At 41.9% G+C, this 22,590-nt stretch overlaps 1 protein-coding gene across 3 annotated transcripts in view; it reads left to right on the top strand.

Annotated features, from left to right (window-relative positions):
• The window catches only part of DNAH5 (dynein axonemal heavy chain 5), a 319,159-nt gene that overhangs the window by 70,459 nt on the left and 226,110 nt on the right, over window positions 1-22,590 (top strand). For all 3 annotated transcript variants that reach the window (XM_051853566.3, XM_089312625.1, XM_089312626.1), the window contains exons 2-9: window positions 3,982-4,116; window positions 6,948-7,032; window positions 9,958-10,118; window positions 10,745-10,966; window positions 13,852-13,989; window positions 15,681-15,857; window positions 18,092-18,205; window positions 19,268-19,375. In XM_051853566.3, the coding sequence (XP_051709526.3) occupies window positions 3,982-4,116; window positions 6,948-7,032; window positions 9,958-10,118; window positions 10,745-10,966; window positions 13,852-13,989; window positions 15,681-15,857; window positions 18,092-18,205; window positions 19,268-19,375 (1,140 nt within the window). The remainder of the gene's footprint in view (window positions 1-3,981; window positions 4,117-6,947; window positions 7,033-9,957; window positions 10,119-10,744; window positions 10,967-13,851; window positions 13,990-15,680; window positions 15,858-18,091; window positions 18,206-19,267; window positions 19,376-22,590) is intronic.

Here is a 22,590-nt window from a genome sequence, read left to right as displayed (position 1 = left end):
CCCTGCCACTTTCCCCACTTCCGCAGGGGAGCGGCACACCGCTGGCCGGCTCTCTCGGGGGCTGCTCAGGTGTTCCTTCAGATAGATGTTCCTGGTGCATGTTGTCTCTCTCCTCCTTTATAGTCCTCTTCCACCAATCCCAACTCTGCTACCCACACGCCGAGTATGCTGCTCTCCTCCAATCAGGAGCAGGATCAGCTCCTGCAGGTCATCACTCAAGTTGGCGAGAGGCAGCTACGTAGAAGTTGTTACTCCCTTCTCAGCGCCATATTGTGGGAGAGCAGATGCATAGAATAAGTCTTAATTCCAGTAACAGTCTAGTCCGAGTTGCTCCCCACAGCTGAGTTCCAGGGAACATTCTAAATATAAACACAAAAGATTCTGATGTCTTATAAAGTAGCCTAGGAAGTTTCACCAAGTGATTTACCCCCAGATTCTTTGGGTTGAAAGTAGTAACAGGGCCAGCCAAATTCAAGGGGAGGGGAAATTCAGTCTCTCTCTAGATAAGTTAGTGGCATGGTCACATTGCCAAATAGCTGTGGAATGCCGCATTCACCTTATGAATACAATAGCTAAAGATATCCTAATTAACCCATTTAGTTCTCTATGACGTTAGTACAATTGGGCATCTTGTGGTGTATAGATGCTGCTGTCTCTGGGTTCCCTCTCCACGTCCTGTGCACTCATGGTCAGCTCTCCACATTTGCATTTCTTTCCTTCCTTGCTCCTGACTTATTAGTGTTTCTCAAGTTTCTTCTTATCTTTTTTCTCCATATCTTTGTTAGAAAGCCACATTCTAACTTGTGATTTATTCATTTTGCTTGACACATACGACTTGCTGGGTGAAAGGGCTATTGCATGCTCTTTTGCAGATTTTGTACTGCATAACTGCACATGATACCATGCAGTTTTTTATACTGCAGTCTTATTTATCTCTATCTCTGTCTATGTGTATATTATATTGATGGTTCTCTATGGTGGGGAGTAGTGTTGGTAATTTTGTCACACAGGGAATGTTTGGCAATGTCTGTGGACACTTTTCATTCTTAAAAGCTGGTAATGGATAGCTACTAGTGTCTACAAGCTGGGAGACCAAAGATGCTGCTAAATACACCACCAGGCACAGACAGAACTGCAGAGGACAAGACTGGTTGGGCCTACAAAGTCAGTAGTGCTGGGTTGAGAACCTGTGCCCATATCTGTATCTGCAGTGTGATTTTCTCCAGATCCGTGTGACAGTGGTCTACCTGCCACTTACCCTTGTATATTGAACCATCCTTGCATCCAGCACACCCAGAAGCTCAACCTGTGGTTGTGCTGCTTCCACCTGTTCCTCTGATGTGTTCCTTGTCTCAGGAATGCCAGCCACCATGATCCCCTTGGCTGCCTCTAGGCCTATGTCACTCCTGTCCACTTTCTACTCTTGTCAGAATGGTGGATTTTTTTGAGATGCACATATACTTTAATATCTATCTCTCATGATTTGAAACTTATCAGCGATTCTTCATGGATTTCAGTGGCATTTACATTTTCTTATGCAGTCTTTCCCAAATGGCTTATGATCTGACTTCTTTTTTTTTTCTTTTTTTTTTAACTTTTATTTAATGAATATAAATTTCCAAAGTACGACTTATGGATTACAATGGCTTCCCCCCATACCGTCCCTCCCACCCACAACCCTCCCCTTTCCCACTCCCTCTCCCCTTCCATTCACATCAAGATTCATTTTCGATTATCTTAATATACAGAAGATCAGCTTAGCATACATTAAGTAAGGATTTCAACAGTTTGCTCCCACACAGAAACATAAAGTGAAAAATAATAGATGATTTTTTTTAAATGATGATGAAATCAAATCAGACCTATTGTCATGTTTAATCCCAGTGAGAGTCAAGTTGGGAATTGATAATTTCTTTTTTTTTTTTTTTACAGAAGATCAGTTTAGTATGCATTAAGTAAAGATTTCAACAGTTTGCACCCCCATAGAAACACAAAGTGAAATATATTGTTTGAGTACTCGTTATAGCATTAAATCTCAATGCACAGCACATTAAGGACAGAGATCCTACATGAGGAGTAAGTGCACAGTGACTCCTGTTGTTGACTTTACCAACACTCTTGTCTATGGCATCAGTAATCTCCCTATGCACCAGTCATGAGTTTCCAAGGCTATGGAAGCCCTCTGAGTTCTCCGACTCTTATCTTGTTTAGACAAGGTCATAGTCAAAGTGGAGGTTCTCTCCTCCCTTCAGAGAAAGGTACCTCCTTCTTTGATGGCCTGTTCTTTCCACTGGGATCTCACTCACAGAGATCTTTTGCCAGAGTGTCTTGGCTTTCCATGCCTGAAATACTCTCATGGGCTTTTCAGCCAGATTATGATCTGACTTCTTTCTCATATCCTATTATGTTTTCTTAGTCCTTCATAGTTCAATCTGGCTGTCTTATAGTTTACCAAATGTGATTTATTTTCTTTTTTTTGAAAGATTTTTATTTATTTTGCTTGAAAGGCAGAGTTGCAGAGAGAGAGAGAGAGAGAGAGAGAGAGAGACTGAGAAATCTTCCATGTGCTGGTTCACTCCCTAAATGGCTACAATGGCCAGAGCTGGGTCGATCCAAGGCCAGGAGCCAAGAGCTTCTTCCAGGTCTCCCACGTGGGTACGGGGCTCAAACACTTGGGCCATCCTCTGCTGCTTTCCCAGGCTATTAGCAAGGAGCTGGATTGGAAGTAGAGCAGCTGGGACTTGAACAAGTGCCCATATGAGATGCCAACTCCACATGCAGAGGGTTAACCTACTATGCCACAGTGCCTGCACTAACATGTTTTCTTATGCCTCTTGGCCTTTGCATGTGCCCAAACTCTTCTATTCTGGGGAGTGTGGTTAACTTTCCTTCGATCTTGGCTTATGCTGCCTCTTCCTGAAAGCTCTACTGTCACCCTAGGAAAGGGTGGCAGATCATCTTTTTGCTCTTGTGTGAAAACCCATGAATACTCCTGCATTTAGGGACTCATAAATCTTAGGCCTCTGTAGCAACTGTTGTGCTGCCTTACCATGGTCACCTGGCCAGACTCTTAGCTTTTTTGAGGGTTCTGGGTAGTTTTTGCATCTGTAGTGCTGGCACACATTTGGAATTTATTGAATTTTTCTTGATTAAAAGAAGGGATCCAGATGGGTCAACTTTCTTCCTAGTGGGAGCAACTGGTTGTCACTAAGGGTAATGTGTTTATTTTAAGAATTGCATTGGAAGCTGAATCTCTAATAGTGTCCAAAAGTTGATTAAATTATGGTACTTCCCTGTGGAATGCTTTGCAGCTGTTATACAGGTTGGGCTGGTCTGAATTAAACTAGAGAGAAGTCCATGATACATTGTTAAGAGAGAATATAAATGTAGATTGTGTATTTGTCATATTTGTATGAGCATAGAGCATATGGAAAGCTATGTTTCAAACTTCCCACACTGGTATGTTGAATATACCCTGTTATTTCAATTAGCAACCCATACTCAAAAAGTGAGCAGTGGAACTCATGAATTAGTTTCAAGCCCAAATATGAACCTGTATATAGACAAGAAAGATAGGAGTTGGGTAGAAGAATATTTCTCTAATGGCTTAGCAAAGTGTTCACAAAAATGGAAATCTCTCTTTTTGTGTATCTGTTAAATGCTCACATGTGTGTAGAAATAAGTCTGTAAAGATTTAGAACAAAATGTTAGTGTAATAATTTCTGTTTGGTAAATTATCTATATTCCCTCTTTTGGCTTCTAAGTATTATGCAGTTTCAAAACAGGAGCACACTTTATTTTTCATGGGAGAAATAACATTTTTCTAAAAATAGAAGATAGTATTTAAAAACTGGTACCATTAAAGTTGTCTGTTATCTAAATACGTAAGACTTGAAAAAACAATAGTATGAAATGATTATACAAAATTAATCCATTTGAGAACTGTGTTTTGCATACAACATTTTTATTCTTTTCTTTTAGCAACGATTGAAGGAAGAGAAGGAAGCCAAGCGGGCTCATCTGGATGGGAGGCATGAGTATTTATTTGCAATTGTAGCTTCCTGTTTGGACCTGAACAAAACTGAAGTGGAGGATGCCATTCTGGATGGCAATCAGGTGCGATGTGTGGGTGTTGTCACTGACTTGATCATGAGGGGTATGGATGGCCCATGGACACTGCCCTGTGGTGGTGGCTGAGTGAGTTAGGGCTCTCCAGCTGTCTAGGTTGAGAGGGGAGATTATAATATTACTTGAGTTCCACTGTTCTGATGGTGTGGCTGACATTTCTACATCCAAAGATGTTGGGCTTCTGCACCATTTTAGAACGTGAGGAAGGGGAATGCAATCTCCTCTCAAGGTGCTTGCTTATCTTTTTCTTTTCTTCCTTTTCTTTTTCTTTCTTTCCTTTTTTTTTTTTTTTTTTTTTTTTTGTACTGATCCTGTCTTCCAGGCTTGGCGACTGAATGGTGTCATGGTTTTGTGGCTTTAACTTTGGTTGTGCAGCTAACACTTTTGTTCCTGACTTTGAATTTATTTTCTGCTGTAATTTCTCTTCAAAGCCTGTGGTTTGGTTGGTGATTTGTGCTTGGATGGAGATGGCCAGAAATGGGAAGATACCATTTCCTGGGTATTGAGGATATCAGAATTTCAGAAGCCCTATGATAATTCTAGAAGGTTTTTTTTTTTTTTAAATATTTATTTATTTTACTTGAAAGTCAGAGTTACACAGAGAGAAGGGGGAGCAGAGAGAGAGAGAGAGAGAGAGAGAGAGAGAGTTTTCCATCCGATGGTTCACTCCCCAGTTGGCCACAATGGCCAGAACTGCACCGATCTGAAGCCAGGAGCCAGAAGCTTCCTCCAGGTCTCCCATGTGGGTGCAGGGGCCCAAGGGCCTGGGACATCCTCCACTGCTATCCCAGGCTATAGCAGAGAGCTGGATGGGAAGTGGAGCAGCTGGGACTTGAATTGGTGCCCACATGGGATGTCGGCGCTTCAGGCCAGCGTGTTAACCTGCTGCGCCGCAGCACCTGCCCCAGAAGGTGTTTTTTTAAGACTAGGCATTAGACGAAAAAATAAACAAACAAACAAAATAACAACACAAAAAATAAAAAAACAAACAAAAAAAAAACCAAAAGGCGGGGGGAAGGAACACAGATAAGACATGAGGCAGTTAAGAAACTATCCTATGCCTTTCTGCTTCTCATCATTGCTAACATTGTTTGAATGTTTACCATGTGTCATTCCCTGTTCTAAGTGACATTTTATATGATTTCATTCAATATCTGGAGGTAGGTAATATTATTCCCTCCAAAACAGAGGCATGGAAGGAGAAAGGGCCACATAGATGATCCAGTCTTGGGGAAGTTATTCTAGAGATGAAATACTTCACTTCTTCTGCATCCCAATTCACACATCTGGATTTGGGATAATATTGGTGGAATAAAGGGGCAAAGATTCAGTACTGTAGGAATCCCAAGTCAAACTGCTATGGCAACCTTAGGATGTAGAAATGTTAGAACCTAGGAGTTTGATGAAACCAGCTGGCCCCAACTCTAAAGCAAGGCTAACATGGCAAGAGTAATATTCCTGGCTGTGATGGAAGTGATCCTCTACTGCTTGGGCTGGGAGGTGAATCTCTCATTCTCTCCTTGCTCTTGCAGCATTCTCAACCAAGGGAACAGGCCAACTTTTTTTTGCTTTAGGTATAACGGTTTAACTCTTGTCTACAATGTAGTGGAAACTGAAGGGGGCTTATTTTCACACTTAAATGTTCAGGCTAGCTTTTATCCTCTAAAATGTTTTCTTGAATTATGACAAAATTTGCACAGCACAAAATTTACCAATTTAACCACTATAAGTGTTGAGTTTAGTATTAAGTGAATTCACCTTGTTGTATGAAAGTCCCTAGAACTCTTTTTATCTTGCAGAACAGTAATTCTATTTCCATTAAACAACAACTTACCAATTCTCCTTTCTCTTCAGACCCTGGCCACCACAGTTTTAGGAATCTGAGCATGCTAAGTCCCTTATATAATTGGAATCATAAAATATTTGTCCTTTTGTGATTGATTTTGTTTCATTTGGCGTAATGTTTCCAAGGTGTAAAGAAGCACTGTGGTAACATATGTTAAAATTGCCTTCTTGGGCTGGTGCCGCAGCTCACTAGGCTAATCTTCCGCCTGCGGCGCTGGCACCCAGGGTTCTAGTCCTGGTCGGGGTGCTGGATTCTGTCCTGGTTGCTCCTCTTCCAGTCCAGCTCTCTGCTGTGGTCCAGGAGTGCAGTGGATGGCCCAGGTCCTTGGGCGCTGCACCCACATGGGAGACCAGGAGGAAGCACCTGGCTCCTGGCTTTGTATCGGCGCAGTGCACTGGCCTCAACGCGCCAGTCATAGCGGCCACTAGGGGGGTGAACCAATGAAAAAAGGAAAACCTTTCTCTCTGTCTCTCTCTCTCTCACTGTATAACTCTGCCTGTCAAAAAAAAAAAAAAATTGCCTTCTTGGGGCTGGCTCTGTGGTGTAGTGGGTAAAGCCACACCTGCAGTGCTGGCATCCCATATGGGTGCCAGTTTGAGTCCCAGCTGCTCCACTTCCCATCCAGCTCTCTGCTATGGCCTGGGAAAGCAGTAGAGGTAGGGTTGCTGGATTGTATGGTAATTCTCTTCTTCAGTTTTTGAGGAACCTTAATGACATTTTCAACAATGGCTTCGCCATTTTACTTTCCCACTGACAGTTCACAAGACTCCCAGTTTTTCCACATTCTTGCTATATTCTGCTTTTTTGATACTGGCTTTTCTGATATGTAAATATCAGAAAATATGTAGATATCAGAAAATATGTAGATTTTATCTTTATTCTTCTCATATGAATTTGAAACTGTGCTATTGACTGTTTAGAAGTTTGTAAATCAGAACAGAACTTACTCTGCCTTTTTTTTTTTTTTTTACAGATTGAAAGAATTGATCAGCTTTTTGCTGTTGGAGGTCTACGTCACCTTATGTTTTACTATCAGGATATGGAGGTAGCAGAAACAGGTATACAAATTTGATGTTAAATGACCCAGTAATATGTCCTCAGATTTGTTGGAGATTGGCACAAAGAAGAAAGCCACTGTGGGCACTGAGCAAACCTCTTACTACTTCAGGGATGGGGGTGGGTAGAGGAGCAGCAGTGGGGTAGATATGGGGATGGAAAGTGATGTAGGGGAGCCAGAAGTATGGTGGATGTGGTCCTGGGAAGAAATTTTGTTGGGACTAGGCTGTGGCTTAGTGGGTAAAGGCGTCGCCTGAAACACTGACATCCCATATGGGCGCTGGTTCCTGTCTCGGTTGCTCCACTTTTGATCCAGCTCCTTGCTAATGGCCTGGGAAAAGTAGCAGAAGATGGCCCAAGTGCTTAGGGCCCTGCTACCCACATGGGAGACCTGGAAGAAGCTGTTGGTTCCTGGCTTTGGCCTGGCCTCTCTGTGACTGTTGTGGCCATTCTGGGGAGTGAACCAGCTGATGGAAGATCTCTCTCTGTCTCTCTATCTCTGTACTCTGACTTTCAAATAAGTAAATCTTATAAAAAGAAATTCTGTTTCCATCTCAAGCATAGAGCACAGATAATGCTGGTCATTTAGCCTGCCTGCTTGGACTCTGTTGGAGGTGGTTTGTTTTCTGTCTCTTGCTGTGCTGGCAAGAGGGGAATAATAAAGGAGATTATATATGTTCTGGAACTTCTAATGGCCATCTGTTCTCATCTGGATAGGCACTATTTCTTGCTAACATAGGAATTATTATCAAGAAGCATTGCAAAAAATTTTTAGCTATTATATTATGCTTATTTTTTTATTGATTCTGATTTAAATGTGTAATATTGAATGACAAGTTTAGTTCTTTCATTTAGGAAAAATTTGCAAATCTTTCTGTGGACTCAGCTGGACTTCTGCTTTCCAGTAGATTGATTTATATTTTAAGGCCTAACTAGAGACATATATGAATATGTTACAAAATATCATGGGGTGTTTATTTAGCCTAGCAGTTAAGATGCCAGATAAGAGGCTCACATTCCATTAGAGTACCTGGATTTGCTAGGCAGCTGCAGCTCCTGACTCCAGCCTCCTGCTATGCAGACTCTAGGAGGCAGCAGTGTTGACTCAAGGAATCAGGTTCCTGCCACTTATATGGGAGACCTGCATTGAATTCCAGGCTCCTGGTTTTGACTTGACTCAATCCTGGCCATTGCAGGAATCCATTCCCAGCAGATGAGATGTCTTTCTCTGTGTCTCTATGTCCCTCAAATAAAAACATGCTTTATTGCCATTTTGAGGAGAAGGAAAAATAGTTATTGCTTTTGGCATAGAGTATGAATATACTTGTTTAAAAACTAAAAGTTGGGGAGAATGTTTTGGTGCAACAGATTAAGGTGCTGTTTTCAATGCCCACATCCATACTGGGGTACTGGTTGGATTCCTGGCTGCTCTGTTTCTGATCTAGCTGCTTGCTAACATGCATTGGAAGCAGCATATGATGGCCCAAATACTTGGGTACTTGCCAACCATGTGGGAGACCTGGATGGAGTTTGGAGTTCCTGGTTTCAGCCTGGCCCAGCTCTGGCTATTGCAGCCATTTGTGGAGTGAACCAGTGGATGAAAGATTAAGTAACTTGCCCAATATCACATGGCTAGGAATTTCAGCTGTAGATTGAAGCAATTGGAGTCTGACTCCAGGGCCCACACATTAATCACCACATGGTTTTACCTCTGCACCATCTAGACTTTAGCAATGTACTAAAGGACTGGCCAGCTACACTGACTATGACAGTGTAAATACAACATGGGGAAGTGAGAGTAGTGAGTTTTGGAGCCAGAACTGTATAAATAAGCATGGTGAAATGAGGGTGTTGAGTTTTGGAGCCAGAGCTGTGTTTTTTAAGTTTTTTATTTAAAGTTTATTTATTATTTATATTTATTTGAGAGGGAGGAAGGGGGAGAGAAAGAGAGAAAGAGAGAAAGAGAGAAAGAGAAAGAGAGAGAGAGATCTCTGACTGTTGGTTCATTCCTTAAATGCCTGCAAAAGCTAGGACTGGCTACACTGAAGCCAGGGTGGCTAGGACTCCATTACTGGGGCTTATCTGCTGCCACCCAGGGTGTGCATTAGCAGGAAGCTGGACCAAAAACCAGGAAGAACATAATCCCAGGTACTCTGATATGGGATGTGGGTGTTCCAAGTGACAGCTTAATCCACTGTGCCACAGCACCTGCCTCCTGAGCTAATTATTTTTAAAGATTTTATTTATTTATTTGAGAGGTAGAGTTACAGACAGTGAGAGGGAGAGACAGAGAGGAAGGTCTTCCTCCTATTGGTTCACTCCCCAAATGGCCTCAACGCCTGGAGCTATGCCCATCTAAAGCCAGGAGCCAGGTGCTTCTTCTTGGTCTCCCATGTGGGTACAGGGGCCCAAGGACTTGGGCCATCTTCTACTGCTTTCCCAGGCCACAGCAGAGAGCTGGATGGGAAGAGGAACAGCTGGGACTAGAATCGGCACTCATATGGGATGCCAGCACTGCAGGAGGAGGATTAACATACTGCGTCACGGGGCTGGCCCCTGAGCTAATTTTTGACCATGGCTCTGCCATCTGGTGGCTATGTGACCTGCAACAGGTCAGAGCTGTATCACAGTTGTGAGTTTTAGCAATGTGGAAAAGGTTCCTAGCAAAGGTCCTGGAACAAGCCACACCGATGGATATTTTCTACCCCTGATTCTTCCTCACTGCCCTGCTCTGAGCAACAATTTTGAAGTGAATCTGTGATCTGGAATCAAGCTAATCATTTTAGATCTCTTTAGGGCTCAAGCTGGAGATTGTTCAAGGGGTGGCCCCAGCCAGGGCACATAGACCAGTTAAAGATGATGGTATTTTAACAGGAAATATAAACTACAAATAGGATCTGTGAAACTACGATTCTTTTGCATTGTAGGACAGCTTGGCTCTCCAGGAGGGGGAAATCCTGTTTCTGGAAAGATAAAAAAAACTAAGGTGTTCGTGACCGAGGGAAAAGATGTTGCTCTTACAGGAGTGTGTGTGTTCTTCATTAGGCCTGACCCTTCCAAAGCCATCACCCCTGAGAACATCCATCGGGTAAGGGCAGCAGTTAATATTAACCCCAGATTTCCAAATTCATGTAAACTGCACAAAAATGTCCCTCCTTGTGGAACAACCATCGTGTTCATTACAATATCTAAAACTACTTCCAAAGAAATAGTTTTAAAGCATTTAAAGTAAGCAATTAAGAGGACATTTCCCTAAAATGTTCTAAGAAGGCTTAGTATTTATTAACAAAATTGATTTAACATTGTGTATGTGTATACAGTGAGGTCCCTCCTTTTCAGGAGAATTTTCCATATACAGTTCACGTAGTGGTAATTTTGGTACATTTAGAATAAGGTTTCTACAGGTGCATATGTAACTTTTATGTACAGTGAAGTACATCCATAAAAATCTCCCCAGTCCTTGTTGGGTACATTGTCTTTTTGGAGAAAATAAAACAGAAAATATCTGGTGTTCTATTAATTTCTTGCATATATTCTGTTAATTGTATTTGAGGATAGTCTAAAGCTTATTTTTTAACCAGAGTATCAAAATGGCAAATTGTTGGGCAGATACACTTGAGATTTGATTAATTAACAATATTTAGAAATGACTTAGAAGCTATGTTGCAGTTGAGGATAATTTTTGCAGTGAAGAATATACTAATTGCTTCCCAGGAGGTGAGCTTCAACATGTTGGATACTGCAGATGGGGGCCTGTTGAACAGCATGAGACGGCTGCTGTCAGACATCTTCATCCCTGCACTCAGGGCCACAAGCCATGGCTGGGGTGAGCTCCAGGGTCTTCAGGAAGCATCTAACATCCAGCAAGAGTTCCTGAACTCTCTGGAAGGTTTTGTGAATGTCCTGTTGGGTGCACAGGAGAGTTTGAAGGAGAAGGTAAGGATGAGTAAGTTGTCCCTTTAAAATGACCAGATGGTCAGCAAATGTAATATACAAGTGGATGATATTTCTTTCGGATGGTCTTAATTCCACCAGGTTGAAAATCTTGAAAAAATTCTCTTGACAATTATTTTTGCCCTCTCAAGATATGGTGGTGACTAGATTTGATCTAAAATACGTGTGATGAATGCATTCCAGGGTTTCATAAGATTGTTGGCAATGATTCAAGATTTTTCTCAGTTAGATGTGTTGAATGTTTATGAAGTCAAGAGTATGAAATGCTCATGGCATTGCTGTGTATCCTAGAATGAAAGAATTTGGAGCAAGAGTGGTGTGTGTGTGTGTGTGTGTGTGTGTAGGGGTGAGAGGAAATCATGAAGAGATAGGAAGAAGGAAAGGAAAATTGATGAGTTTGGGGAGAGAGTGTTGATCCTATGGTTCCGCCAGTGTCTAAAAGGGCCTTTAAGTGTATGTATGGCAAATGTGAGATTTTATTTCCCTGTGTTTGTGATCACTTGAGGCAGAGGGTGAGAATACAGTGTGTGTGTGTGTGTGTGTGTTCTGGGGGGAGGTGGGAGAGAGGATAGAGGAAATAAGGGAACTGGAAGGTGACAGAGTTGAGATCAGGTGTGTATGGGGGTAGAGAAATGGCTCCAATGATACACATGGCAAGTGACAATCTGCCCTTCTCTCTAGGGGACACTGATTCTCTTGGGATGCCGAGGGGGAGTCTTCTTCTTTTTGTATATTTGTTTATTGATTTGAAAGGCAGAGATAGAGAGAGGGAGAGACAGACAGATCTTCCATCTGTTGACTCACTCCCCAAATGGCTACAATGACTGGGTCTGGGTCAGGCTGGAGCCAGAAGCTTTGTACTCCATCTGGGTCTCCACATGGGTGCAAGGGTCCAAGCATTTGAGACATCTTCTATTGCTTTCTCAGGAACATTATCAGGGAGTTGGATTGGAAGTGCGCTGGGACTTGAATTGGCACTCAGTGGGATGTTGGTGTTGTGGGCAGTGGCTTAACCTGCCAAGCCACAAGGCCAGCCCCAAGAGGGGAGATTATTCTTGTCACCAAAGTATATGTGGTTGAGGAGTTGAGCAAATTTTATCCAGACAGGAATTGTATGACCCCTGCCAACAGCTGAATTATGTTTGCAATTTACTATGATGTAGGCCAATCCAGGTTGTACCAAATGAAATTATTGACATTCTATTTAAAGATCAGTGTTTTTTGTAGACTTCTACTTAATAGTATAAGAAAAGAATTACAGGAGCAGAAGGGATGTCTCTTCATGGGAGAGGTACTCCACTGAGTGGGAGAGGTCATGGGTTTTGAGCTGGCTCCTTAAGGTTTCTGGGACCCTAAGGGGGAGTTCTGGAAGGCCCATCTGGGCTGCTGTAGCCTGAGCTTAAGGCACGTGGAAATGAGTGGAGGTAGGTTGGCCTTGGTGTTTCCCAGTGAGAAGCAAAATGAAGAAGATAGAGAATGGAGGCTGATTCAAGGAGGAAAGAGTAGCATCTCTGAGCCCCATGGGGAAACATCAGATGCAGAGCCTGGGCTCTGAATGGATTGCAGTCACTTCTGAGCAGTGATGAGCTTGGGAGGCAGGGCCAGGAACCATCAGGGGTCAGGGCTTATTGGAAAGCTGACCAAAGTAAATGGAAAACCTTGAGAGAAATGTTCTGGGTGGTTGTGTTCCCCGGGGCAGGCCCCAGTAGCAGGGACACTTTCACCCAACAAATGCTTTTCTCTTCCATTTCCCCTAGGGCACTCTTTGGTTTACCAGGGGTGGGACCTGAGCTTTGAAAAGTGGTTCCTTGGCCCTGCTGGGGTTTGAGGGTGACAAATAGCTATGTCTCTTCTGAACACATTGAAAGACACAACAGAGCTGGACTATAGGTAAAGTTAGATTGGGCCTGAGAACTGAAGGTACCAGGTGTACTTTCGCCAGGAAGTCCTAATCAAATAGAGAAGTCCTTTTTGTGAAGTTTGTGTATTTTGTGTATAAAAACATATTAGGTGTCTTTGGCAAGTCAAAGTGCACTTTCCTGTCCCCTGAACTGAATCCAAGTGTTTACCATTGAACTTTCCAACTGTAAGGATGTGGTTGACAGGGATATGAAAGTCTTTATCTTTCCTTAGTTCCAAACAATAAACAATAGATTTAGCTGGCACAGTGGCTCACTAGGCTAATCCTCTGCCTTTCGGCGCCAGCACCCCGGGTTCTAATCCCGGTCGGGGCACCGGGTTCTGTCCCGGTTGCCCCTCTTCCAAGCCAGCTCTCTGCTGTGGCCAGGGAGTGCAGTGGAGGATGGCCCAAGTGCTTGGGCCCTGCACCCCATGGGAGACCAAGAGAAGCACCTGGCTCCTGCCATCGGATCAGCGCGGTGTGCTGGCCGCGGCGGCCATTGGAGGGTGAACCAATGGCAAAAGGAAGACCTTTCTCTCTGTCTCTCTCTCTCACTGTCCACTTTGCCTGTCAAAACAAAACAAAACAAAACAAAACAAAAATAGATTAGGAACTACCCTTTCACCCCCTGCCCTGCTAACTCTCTGTTCTGCTTTATAAATTGACTAGATAATTTTCACATTTCCTATTAATTTCCTAATCTTGTGATGTTTTGATTTGTCCCCCCCCTTTCTCTCTCTTTCTTCTCTAAATTTGATGCAAGAATCAAACATCTTAAGTGCTATTCAATGCATAGGGGAGATTGGTCATTATATATTGTACACCATACTTCCAAGTATCTTTGTTGATGGAGATAGTTTAGATTAAAGGATCCCTTTAGGATCTGTCTAGACTTAAGGGTTGACCAAAAAATGTGTGTCTGGTTTTTAAAACCATTATCTTACTATTTATTTTTTGTTTTAATTAGGTGAATTTTCAAAAGTGTGAGATATTTCAACTGAAAACCCTGAAGGAACCAATAGACTACTTGACTCTGGCTAATAATCCTGAGACTTTGGAAAAAGTAGAGGGTTGTATGAAAGTATGGATCAGACAGACTGAACAGGTAACTTTCAGAAACCAACGTCCATTTCAGATTCCCTGTTACTGAACCAGTTGATAGATGAAGTTATATGACATTCTCATTTGTTTTACTGCAAGTCCTTATAAAGATGAGAGGTTCAAGGTGGAGATTACTTGTTAGTTAGGAAGGGAGTAAGAATTGCAAGAGATCATAATAAGTGACTTTATATACTTATGTAACTGCAATCTCTGTAGACATATAAGGAGTTTTCTAATTGAGCATTTTCTCCAAAAGGGAGATTAAGGCTTATAATAAAAGATTTTTTTTATGAAGGTGGACATTTCACCAAAAAGTAAGTGTAATTAGAATTTTTTAAACTTTTATTTAGTAAATATAAATTTCCAAAGTACAGTTTATGGATTACAATGGCTTTCCCCCCCATAACTTCCCTCCCACCTGCAACCCTCCCATCTCCCTCTCCCTCTCCCATTCCATTCACATCAAGATTCATTTTCAATTTTCTTTATATACAGAAGATCAGTTTAGTATATATTAAGTAAAGATTTCATCAGTTTGCACCCACACAGAACATAAAGTGTAAAATACTGTTTGAGTATTAGTTATAGCATTAATTCACATTGAGCAACATATTAAGGACAGAGATCCTACATGAGGACTAAGTACACAGTGACTCCAAGAATTTTTTTTTGACAGGCAGAGTGGACAGTGAGAGAGAGAGACAGAGAGAAAGGTCTTCCTTTTTCCATTGGTTCACCCCACAATGGCCACTGTGGCTGGAGCACTGCGCTGGTCTGAAGCCAGGAGCCACATGCCTCTCCTGGTCTCCCATGAGGATGCAGGGCGCAAGGACTGCTGGACCATCCTCCACTGCACTCTTGGGCTACTGCAGAAAGCTGGACTGGAAGAGGAGCAACCGGGACAGAATCCGGCGCCCCAACCGGGACTAGAACCTGGGGTGCCGGCGCCACAGGCAGAGGATTAGCCTATTGAGCCGTGGCACCAACCAATGTAATTAGAATTTAATAGCTGTTGGGGCTGGCACTATGGCACAGCAGGTTAATGCCCTGGCCTGAAATGCCGACATCCCATATGGGCGCCGGTTCTAGTCCTGGCTGCTCTTCTTCTGATCCAGCTCTCTGTGATGTCCTGGGAAAGCAGTAGAAGATGGCCCAAGTCCTTGGGCCCCTGCACCCGCGTAGGAGATCTGAAAGAATCTCCTGGCTCCTGGCTTTGGATTGGCACAGCTCCAGGTGTTGCAGCCAATTGGAGAGTGAACCATTGGATGGAAGACCTCTCTCTTTTTCTCTCTTTCTCTCTGCTCTCCTCTCTCTGTAACTCTGACTTTCATATAAAATAAATAAATCTTTAAAAAAAAGAATTTAAGAGCTGCAGACATAGGATTATCTATTGTTATAGTGCTCCAAGTTTATATAGTAAAGGAACAGTCAAGATTTACAAAATTAGGGCCTTCAAAAGTTCATTAATGAAGTGTTTTTCAATGAGAAAAGTCAACTCAATTTTTGTTGAAGTTTTGAAAATGGAGACAAGTTAGTAAGAAACTCATTCACAGTTTGTAAATGAACAAAATATACCATGATTTAGATAATACAATTTTTTTCCTTATTTTGCTTATATAGCTTATATATAACTTTCACGCCTCTAGCCCCTCTCAATGGCTCACCCTCCCCCCCCCCCCCCCCCACGTTTTGCAGGTCCTTGCTGAAAACAACCAGCTGCGGAAGGAGTCAGATGACGTCGGGCCCCGAGCAGAGTTGGAGTACTGGAAAAAGAGATTATCCAAGTTTAACTATCTTTTGGAGGAGCTGAAGAGCCCTGATGTGAAGGCTGTTTTGGCAGTCCTTGCTGCTGCAAAGTCAAGACTTCTGAAGGTTATCAGCCCTTTATTTTGGCTTTTGAAATATAATTGAGACTTCTCTATGAATAATTTCATAGAGTAATTATGAACAGAAAAATTTTATTATATCTTTTTTTTTTTTTGACTGGCAGAGTGGACAGTGAGAGAGAGAGAGAAACAGAGAGAAAGGTCTTCCTTTTCCGTTGATTCACCCCCCAATGGCCGCTGTGGCCGGCGCATCACGCTGATCCGAAGCCATGAGCCAGGTGCTTCTCCTGGTCTCCCATGCGGGTGCATGGCCCAAGCACTTGGGCCATCCTCCACTGCACTCCCTGGCCATAGCAGAGAGCTGGCCTGGAAGAGGGGCAACTGGGACAGAATCCGGTGCCCCGACCGGGACTAGAACCCGGTGTGCCAGCGCCTCAAGGTGGAGGATTAGCCTATTGAGCCATGGCGCCAGCCCTTATTATATCTTTATGATAAGCCTTTAAGATTGGATATTATCCTTATATAGTTTTGGATGGTGTGGAAATAGACTTTGAATTAAAGAATTTGTTGGCTAGTGTATATGTGTGGATATATATTATTAGAGGGCATTGCAAGTAATTAAGATATAACCTGCTAATATCAATATATATATTATGAATTTAGGCTAGCTAGAAGTGGTAATAATGAAAACTTATCTGTGCTTATTTTTTAGTCCTAATATATTAGTTTTATACTACAAAATAAATTACCCCAAGACTTAGCAGCATTTTTATCTCACAGTTTCCAGGTCAGGAATCAGGGTACAGCACAACTGAGTTCCTCTGACTCGGGGTCTCTCATGAGGCTGCCGTCAGGAGGTTGGCACATCTGAATGCTCAGCTGGGGAGATCTGCTTCCACATTTGTTACAGGTTTCAGTTCCTTGCTGGATGTTAGTTGGAGGCTCCTTTCAGTTCCTTTCCCTTCTATAGGGCATCAGTATGGTGGCTTACAGCATAGCAGCTGACTTCCCTTACAAGGAGCAAGGAAGAGAGTATGAGAGAATTCAATAGAGATATCACAGTCTTTTCATAAACTATTCCTGGGAGTGATAGCCCATCAATTTTTAAAAAAGATTTATTTATTTTATTTGAGAGGCAGAATCACAGAGAGAGAGAGAGAGAGAGAGAGAGAGAGACAGGTCTTCCACCTGTTGGTTCACTCCCCAGTTGGCACAACGGTTGGAGCTGCACCGATCCAAGCCAGGAGCCAGGAGCTTCTTCCAGGTCTCCCACATGGGTACAGGGTCCCAAAGACTTGGGCCATTTTCTACTGCTTTCCCAGGCCACAGCAGAGAGCTGGATTGGAAGTGGAACAGCTGAGACTCGAACCAGCGCTCATATGGGATGCTGGCACTGCAGGCGGTGGCTTTACCCGCTACACCACAGCACCAGCCCCAGCCCATCACTTTTGTTACATTCTTTTTAAAAAGCAAGTCATTACATTTAGCATGCAAGGAGAAGATATGATGCAAGAGTATGAATACAAGAAGTTGGTGATAATAGGGGCTGTGGTAGAGGCTGCCTAACTCACCTGGCACTGCTGCCATAAAGATCATTTTTGAGCATTTGTTGGATGTTTCAATCCAGCTAATAATTTTAATAGCAATTTGTATCAATGAATGTGATTTAGATTTACCTTAAATCAAGGCTCGATGAAATATGAGAGGTGAGCATGTTATACCATTCAGAAATTTGCTCAGTAGGACTTTCATAAAGTCAACTGAATGTGTTGGCTTATGCTAAGTCATTTCCTTTTAGTGTCCCCAAGTTTTTATATTATCTTTTCAATTTTGAATTTCCCAAATTATATTAAAGTCCTGGCATATAGCTGGTAATTATCAACAATTGCTGTATCAGTGGATAAACACAAGTATAGGAGTTTAGGGAATGGGAGTTTGGGCTATAAAAGGGAAGACAGAATAAATGGAAGTTAGGCAGTTCAGGGGAGAAGACGTGGGTTTAAGGGGAGGGTCTGCCCTCTTGGTGCTCTGTGCTTCTTTGTAGCATAGGTTTTTATAAGAGAAGGCTTGGACGAGATACTTTTAAAATTGTAGTAAAATATGAAAAATCGCTCTTCAGAGTAGCATTCTCCTTCACCCCTCTGGATTCAGTTTTAGGTAAGACGCGGAGAACACACTGAAAATCTGAGTGAAGGGCCTTGTGGCGATTTTAGGAGTTGTTGCAGGGGAAGTGTCTCTGTGAGTGATTGCATTAAAATTGCTTTCCTGTATTGTGCATAGATATGGCGGGAGACGGATATTCGAATCACTGATGCAGCTAATGAAGCCAAGGACAATGTCAAATACTTGTACACCCTTGAGAAATGCTGTGATCCTTTGTACAGCAGTGACCCTGTGAGTTGAGGATTTCTACACCTTTAGCCTGCAGATGATGCTCTCTGCACCAGTGGGACTGAATGTTGACATTGAGTTCATAGATGATACAGTCTGGTGGGCAGATTTTGAAGCTCCTTTTCATTCTTAATGAAATTATTCACATGCCATATTTCTAATCTGACTCTATGAGTAAAGATGTCTATGAGAAAAAGCACTTATTATGTGTTACATTTTCCATACATATGAAGGCACTTCAAAAACTTTGTCAAAAAAAGAATATAGATTTATATTGATGCAAAAAATGTTAAACTCTGTATATTTTCCTAGTAAAATACATTTTTCCATGAAGTTTTTGAAGATCATTTGTATTACAACTGACATTCTGGACTATACCTCAAAGAACAATAGGATAATTCATCCTTGGTTGTTTTTTAAAATATCTTCTACCTTTAGGAAGTGTTGACTTTTATTTTTTTAAAAATTAACTTATTGACAGATCTGATTTCATCATCATTTTAAAAAAATCATCTATTATTCCTCACTTTATGTTTCTGTGTGGGAGCAAACTGTTGAAATCCTTACTTAATGTATACTAAGCTGATCTTCTGTATATTAAGATAATCGAAAATGAATCTTGATGTGAATGGAAGGGGAGAGGGAGTGGGAAAGGGGAGGGCTGTGGGTGGGAGGGACGGTATGGGGTGAAGCCATTGTAACCCATAAATCGTACTTTGGAAATTTATATTCATTAAATAAAAGTTAAAAAAAAATTAACTTATTGACAGTTAATCATTAATAACTGTTAACTTTCTGTTGCTTGTCATTAACAGCAAGTTTATAGATTTTGAATTGAAATATAATTTGATTAATCATATAAGAAATACAATTTGATTAACCATATATGATTAATATATAAAATAAAAACAATTATTGTTAAATATATTCATGTAAAACATTAGGTAAAACTTTAAATAAAATTATGTTAAACTTTATTCTAATGAAGATGGAATGATTAGACTATTCTAATTAGAATTTTTCTGAGTATGATTTTTTCCTTGAAAACTTTGTGATATCTTCCAGATATCCATGATTGATGCCATTCCTACCCTTATAAGTGCGATTAAAATGATCTATAGCATCTCTCATTACTACAACACCTCTGAGAAGATCACATCTCTGTTTGTAAAGGTAAGTGCATAGAGCAGAATCCATTGTCACTTGTATTTCCTTGTCAATGGTCCATCTGTTGATAATGAAAAATTATCATGTTGGCACAGTCCACTGGATATGTATCTTGCAATTTAAATAAAGCTTAGTCTATCAATAGAGAGAACTAAAGTTGTATGAGAGGCTATTTCTAGCCGTTAAAGCATTATTTCCCCAAGTAATTATTACAATATTTTATTTTTTATATAATAAAAATAAAAAGATTCACTTTTGAGTTTCTTTCCCTATGATATTTTGAGCATCACTTATTCCAGTCGGGTAAATTTTAATTAAGAAAAACTATATTTAACTGTCCCCTCTTTCAAATTTTATATGCCACTGTTCCACATTTATTTGATGCTGCAGTTGTTTACTTGGTGTTATTAGAACAGTAATCATGGTAACAAAAGCCGCTTGCAACATTCCAGTAATGTATCAAGCAAGTATAAAGGTCTGCCAAACACATAGTGATATTTAAAACTTAGGTCTTAATTTGTAAGTGTTCATGGTGAGTACCATGGCTGTTCCCCCTTTTGAACCACCTCTAAGAAGTCAATGACTTTTTCATCATCAAAGCAGACATTCTTTGTTTCCCTAGAAGAAACCTTTGATTTAAGGAATACGAACTTCGTGCATTTCACTAGTACAACTCTAGGAATATAGTGATTCTTCCCACTGTACCCACCCTCCCACCCACTCTTCTACCCCTCCACCTCCTCCCTCTCCCATCCCCAGTCCCATTCTCCACTAAGATCCATTTTCGATTAACTTTATACACAGACCAACTCTATAATAAGTAAAAAGTTCAACAATTTGCACAGTTAAAAAAAACCAAAAACCAAAAACCAAACTAAACCGAACCAAACCAAAAACTGTTCCTCAACAGAAGAGACAAGGGCTGTTCAGTTATTGAATCTTTAAGTTAATTTTGCCTTTTTTTTTTTTAGAAACTTAATAAACTTTAAAGAAGCACCCAAGAATGATACACCTTTTTTTTTTTTTTTTTTTTTTTTTTTAAACAGGCAGAGTTAGACAGAGAGAGACAGAGAGAAGGGTCCTCCTTTACTGTTGGTTCATCCCCCAAGTGGCTGCTATGACTGGTGCTTTGTGGCCGGCGCGCTTCGCCAATCCAAAGCCAGGAGCCAGGTGCTTCCTCCTGGTCTTCCATGGGGTGCAGGGCCCTCTGGGCCACAGCAGGGAGCTAGACTAAAAGATGAGCAACCGGGACAGAATCCGACACCCTGACCGGGACTAGAACTCGGTGTGCCAGCGCCGCAGGCGGAGGATTAGCCTATTGAGCCATGGCTTCAGCCCAGAATGATACATCTTGCAAGCACTTACACTTAATTATAATACAACTCTTTGAGGACAGAGGTCCTGCATGGAAGTTAGTGCACAGTGATTCCTGTTGTTAATTTTACAATTAACACTCTTATGTATGATCAGTGATCACCTGAGACTCTTGACATGAGCTGCCTAGGCTATGGAAGCCTTTTGAATCCAAAAACTCCGTCAGTATTTGGGCAAGGCTATAACAAAGCAGGCATTTTAAATGTTGTATTAAAATGGAAGATTTTTTTTTTTTGACCCACCAGAATTGTTTTGTCAGTAATAGGAATTAGGAGGTGTAATTCTTACTGGGATTAGAGACCCTTAGGCCTTGAGAGGTAAATGGGAAGCATTTTTTCTCTGCTTTTGTGTTGGTAATTTCAGATGGAGATCAGGGACATCCCAAACAGCCTTTCCCAATGTCTTCATGTTTTAAAACCATATTAGGCCAGCGCTGCGGCTCAATAGGCTAATCCTCCACCTGCAGCACCAGCACCCAGGGTTCTAGTCCTGGTCAGGGCGCCGGATTCTGTCCTGGTTGTCCCTCTTCCAGTCTAGCTCTCTGCTGTGGCCCGGGAGTGCAGTGGAGGATGGCCCAAGTCCTTGGGCCCTGCACCCGCATGGGAGACCAGGAGGAAGCACCTGGCTCCTGGCTTCGCATCAGCGTGGTGCGCCGGCCGCAGCGTGCCAGCGCAGTGGCCATTGTGGGGTGAACCAACGGAAAAGGAAGACCTTTCTCTCTGTCTCTCTCTCTCACTGTCCGCTCTGCCTGTCAAAAAACAAACAAACAAACAAACAAAAAACCATATGTTAGCGCCAGGGAGATATTCCCATGTAAATGAGACTCAGAAATCAGTTTGCATTATTGATATAGATTTCATGCATGTTATTTGCAAGATTTGATTGAGAATATTATTGTGGAACCACCACTTGTCGAGTTATCAAAAGCTTCATTATGGAAAATTTGACAGGTACAGAAAGAGAGAGGGGTGGGTGTTTGTGAGATTAAGACACCATAGAGCGAGACACCTGCGTCTATATTGGAGTGCCTGGATTCAAGTCCGAACTCTGTCAAATGTTAGGTCCCTGCCACTCACTTGGGAGACCCAGACTGTGTTCCCAGCCCTGCCTGTTGCAGGCATTTGAGGAGTGAACCACTGGGTGGGAGAGCTCTGTTTTTCTCTATGCCTTCCAAGTAAATAAAACAAATAAATGAACATAAAAATAAAAATGGAGAGAGAGAGTTGTATGCCAAACTCACACACAGGCATGAGTGGTCTTGTTTTACCAACACCCTCACCCTTCATGCCACAGGTCCCAGAGAGAGCATCATTCTATACAGCAACACCATCGTTTAATTTTCTTTTTACTTTATTTAAAAAGCCAAGACATTCCTGACAGATGTTTTAACATTGGAAGCGAGAATAAAATGTTAATCATTTCATATGTTAGCTTCACTCTTCTTTCTGTAGTCTTCTTTCCCCTCCCTCCCTCCCTTCCTTCCTTTCTTCCTTCCTTTCTTCCCTCCTTCCTTTATTTTAAGATTTATTCATTTATTTGAAAGGCAGGGTTAGAGGGAGAAAGGGAAAGACAAAGAGAGTGATCTTCTATCTGCTGTTTCACCCCCAAAATGGCCACAATTGCCAGGACTGGGTCAGGCTGAAGCCAGGAGCCTGGAACTCCATCCCATGTGTGTGGCAGGGGCACAAGCATTTTGGGCCATCATCTGTTGTTTCCCAGGTGCATTAGCGGGGACCTATATCAGAAGCAGAAAGCCAGGACATGAACCGGATGCTGGTATTGTAGGCAGTGACTTAACTTGCTGTGCCACAATGCTGGTCCTTCTGTGGACTTCTTGTTTTGACATT

Source organism: Oryctolagus cuniculus, chromosome 14 (genome assembly GCF_051225735.1).
Source record: "Oryctolagus cuniculus isolate XC-2025 breed Fujian yellow rabbit chromosome 14, ASM5122573v1, whole genome shotgun sequence".
NCBI classification, from domain to species: domain Eukaryota; kingdom Metazoa; phylum Chordata; class Mammalia; order Lagomorpha; family Leporidae; genus Oryctolagus; species Oryctolagus cuniculus.
The sequence above is the reverse complement of the archived record's forward strand: the minus strand, read 5'-3'. Positions and strand labels throughout refer to the sequence as shown.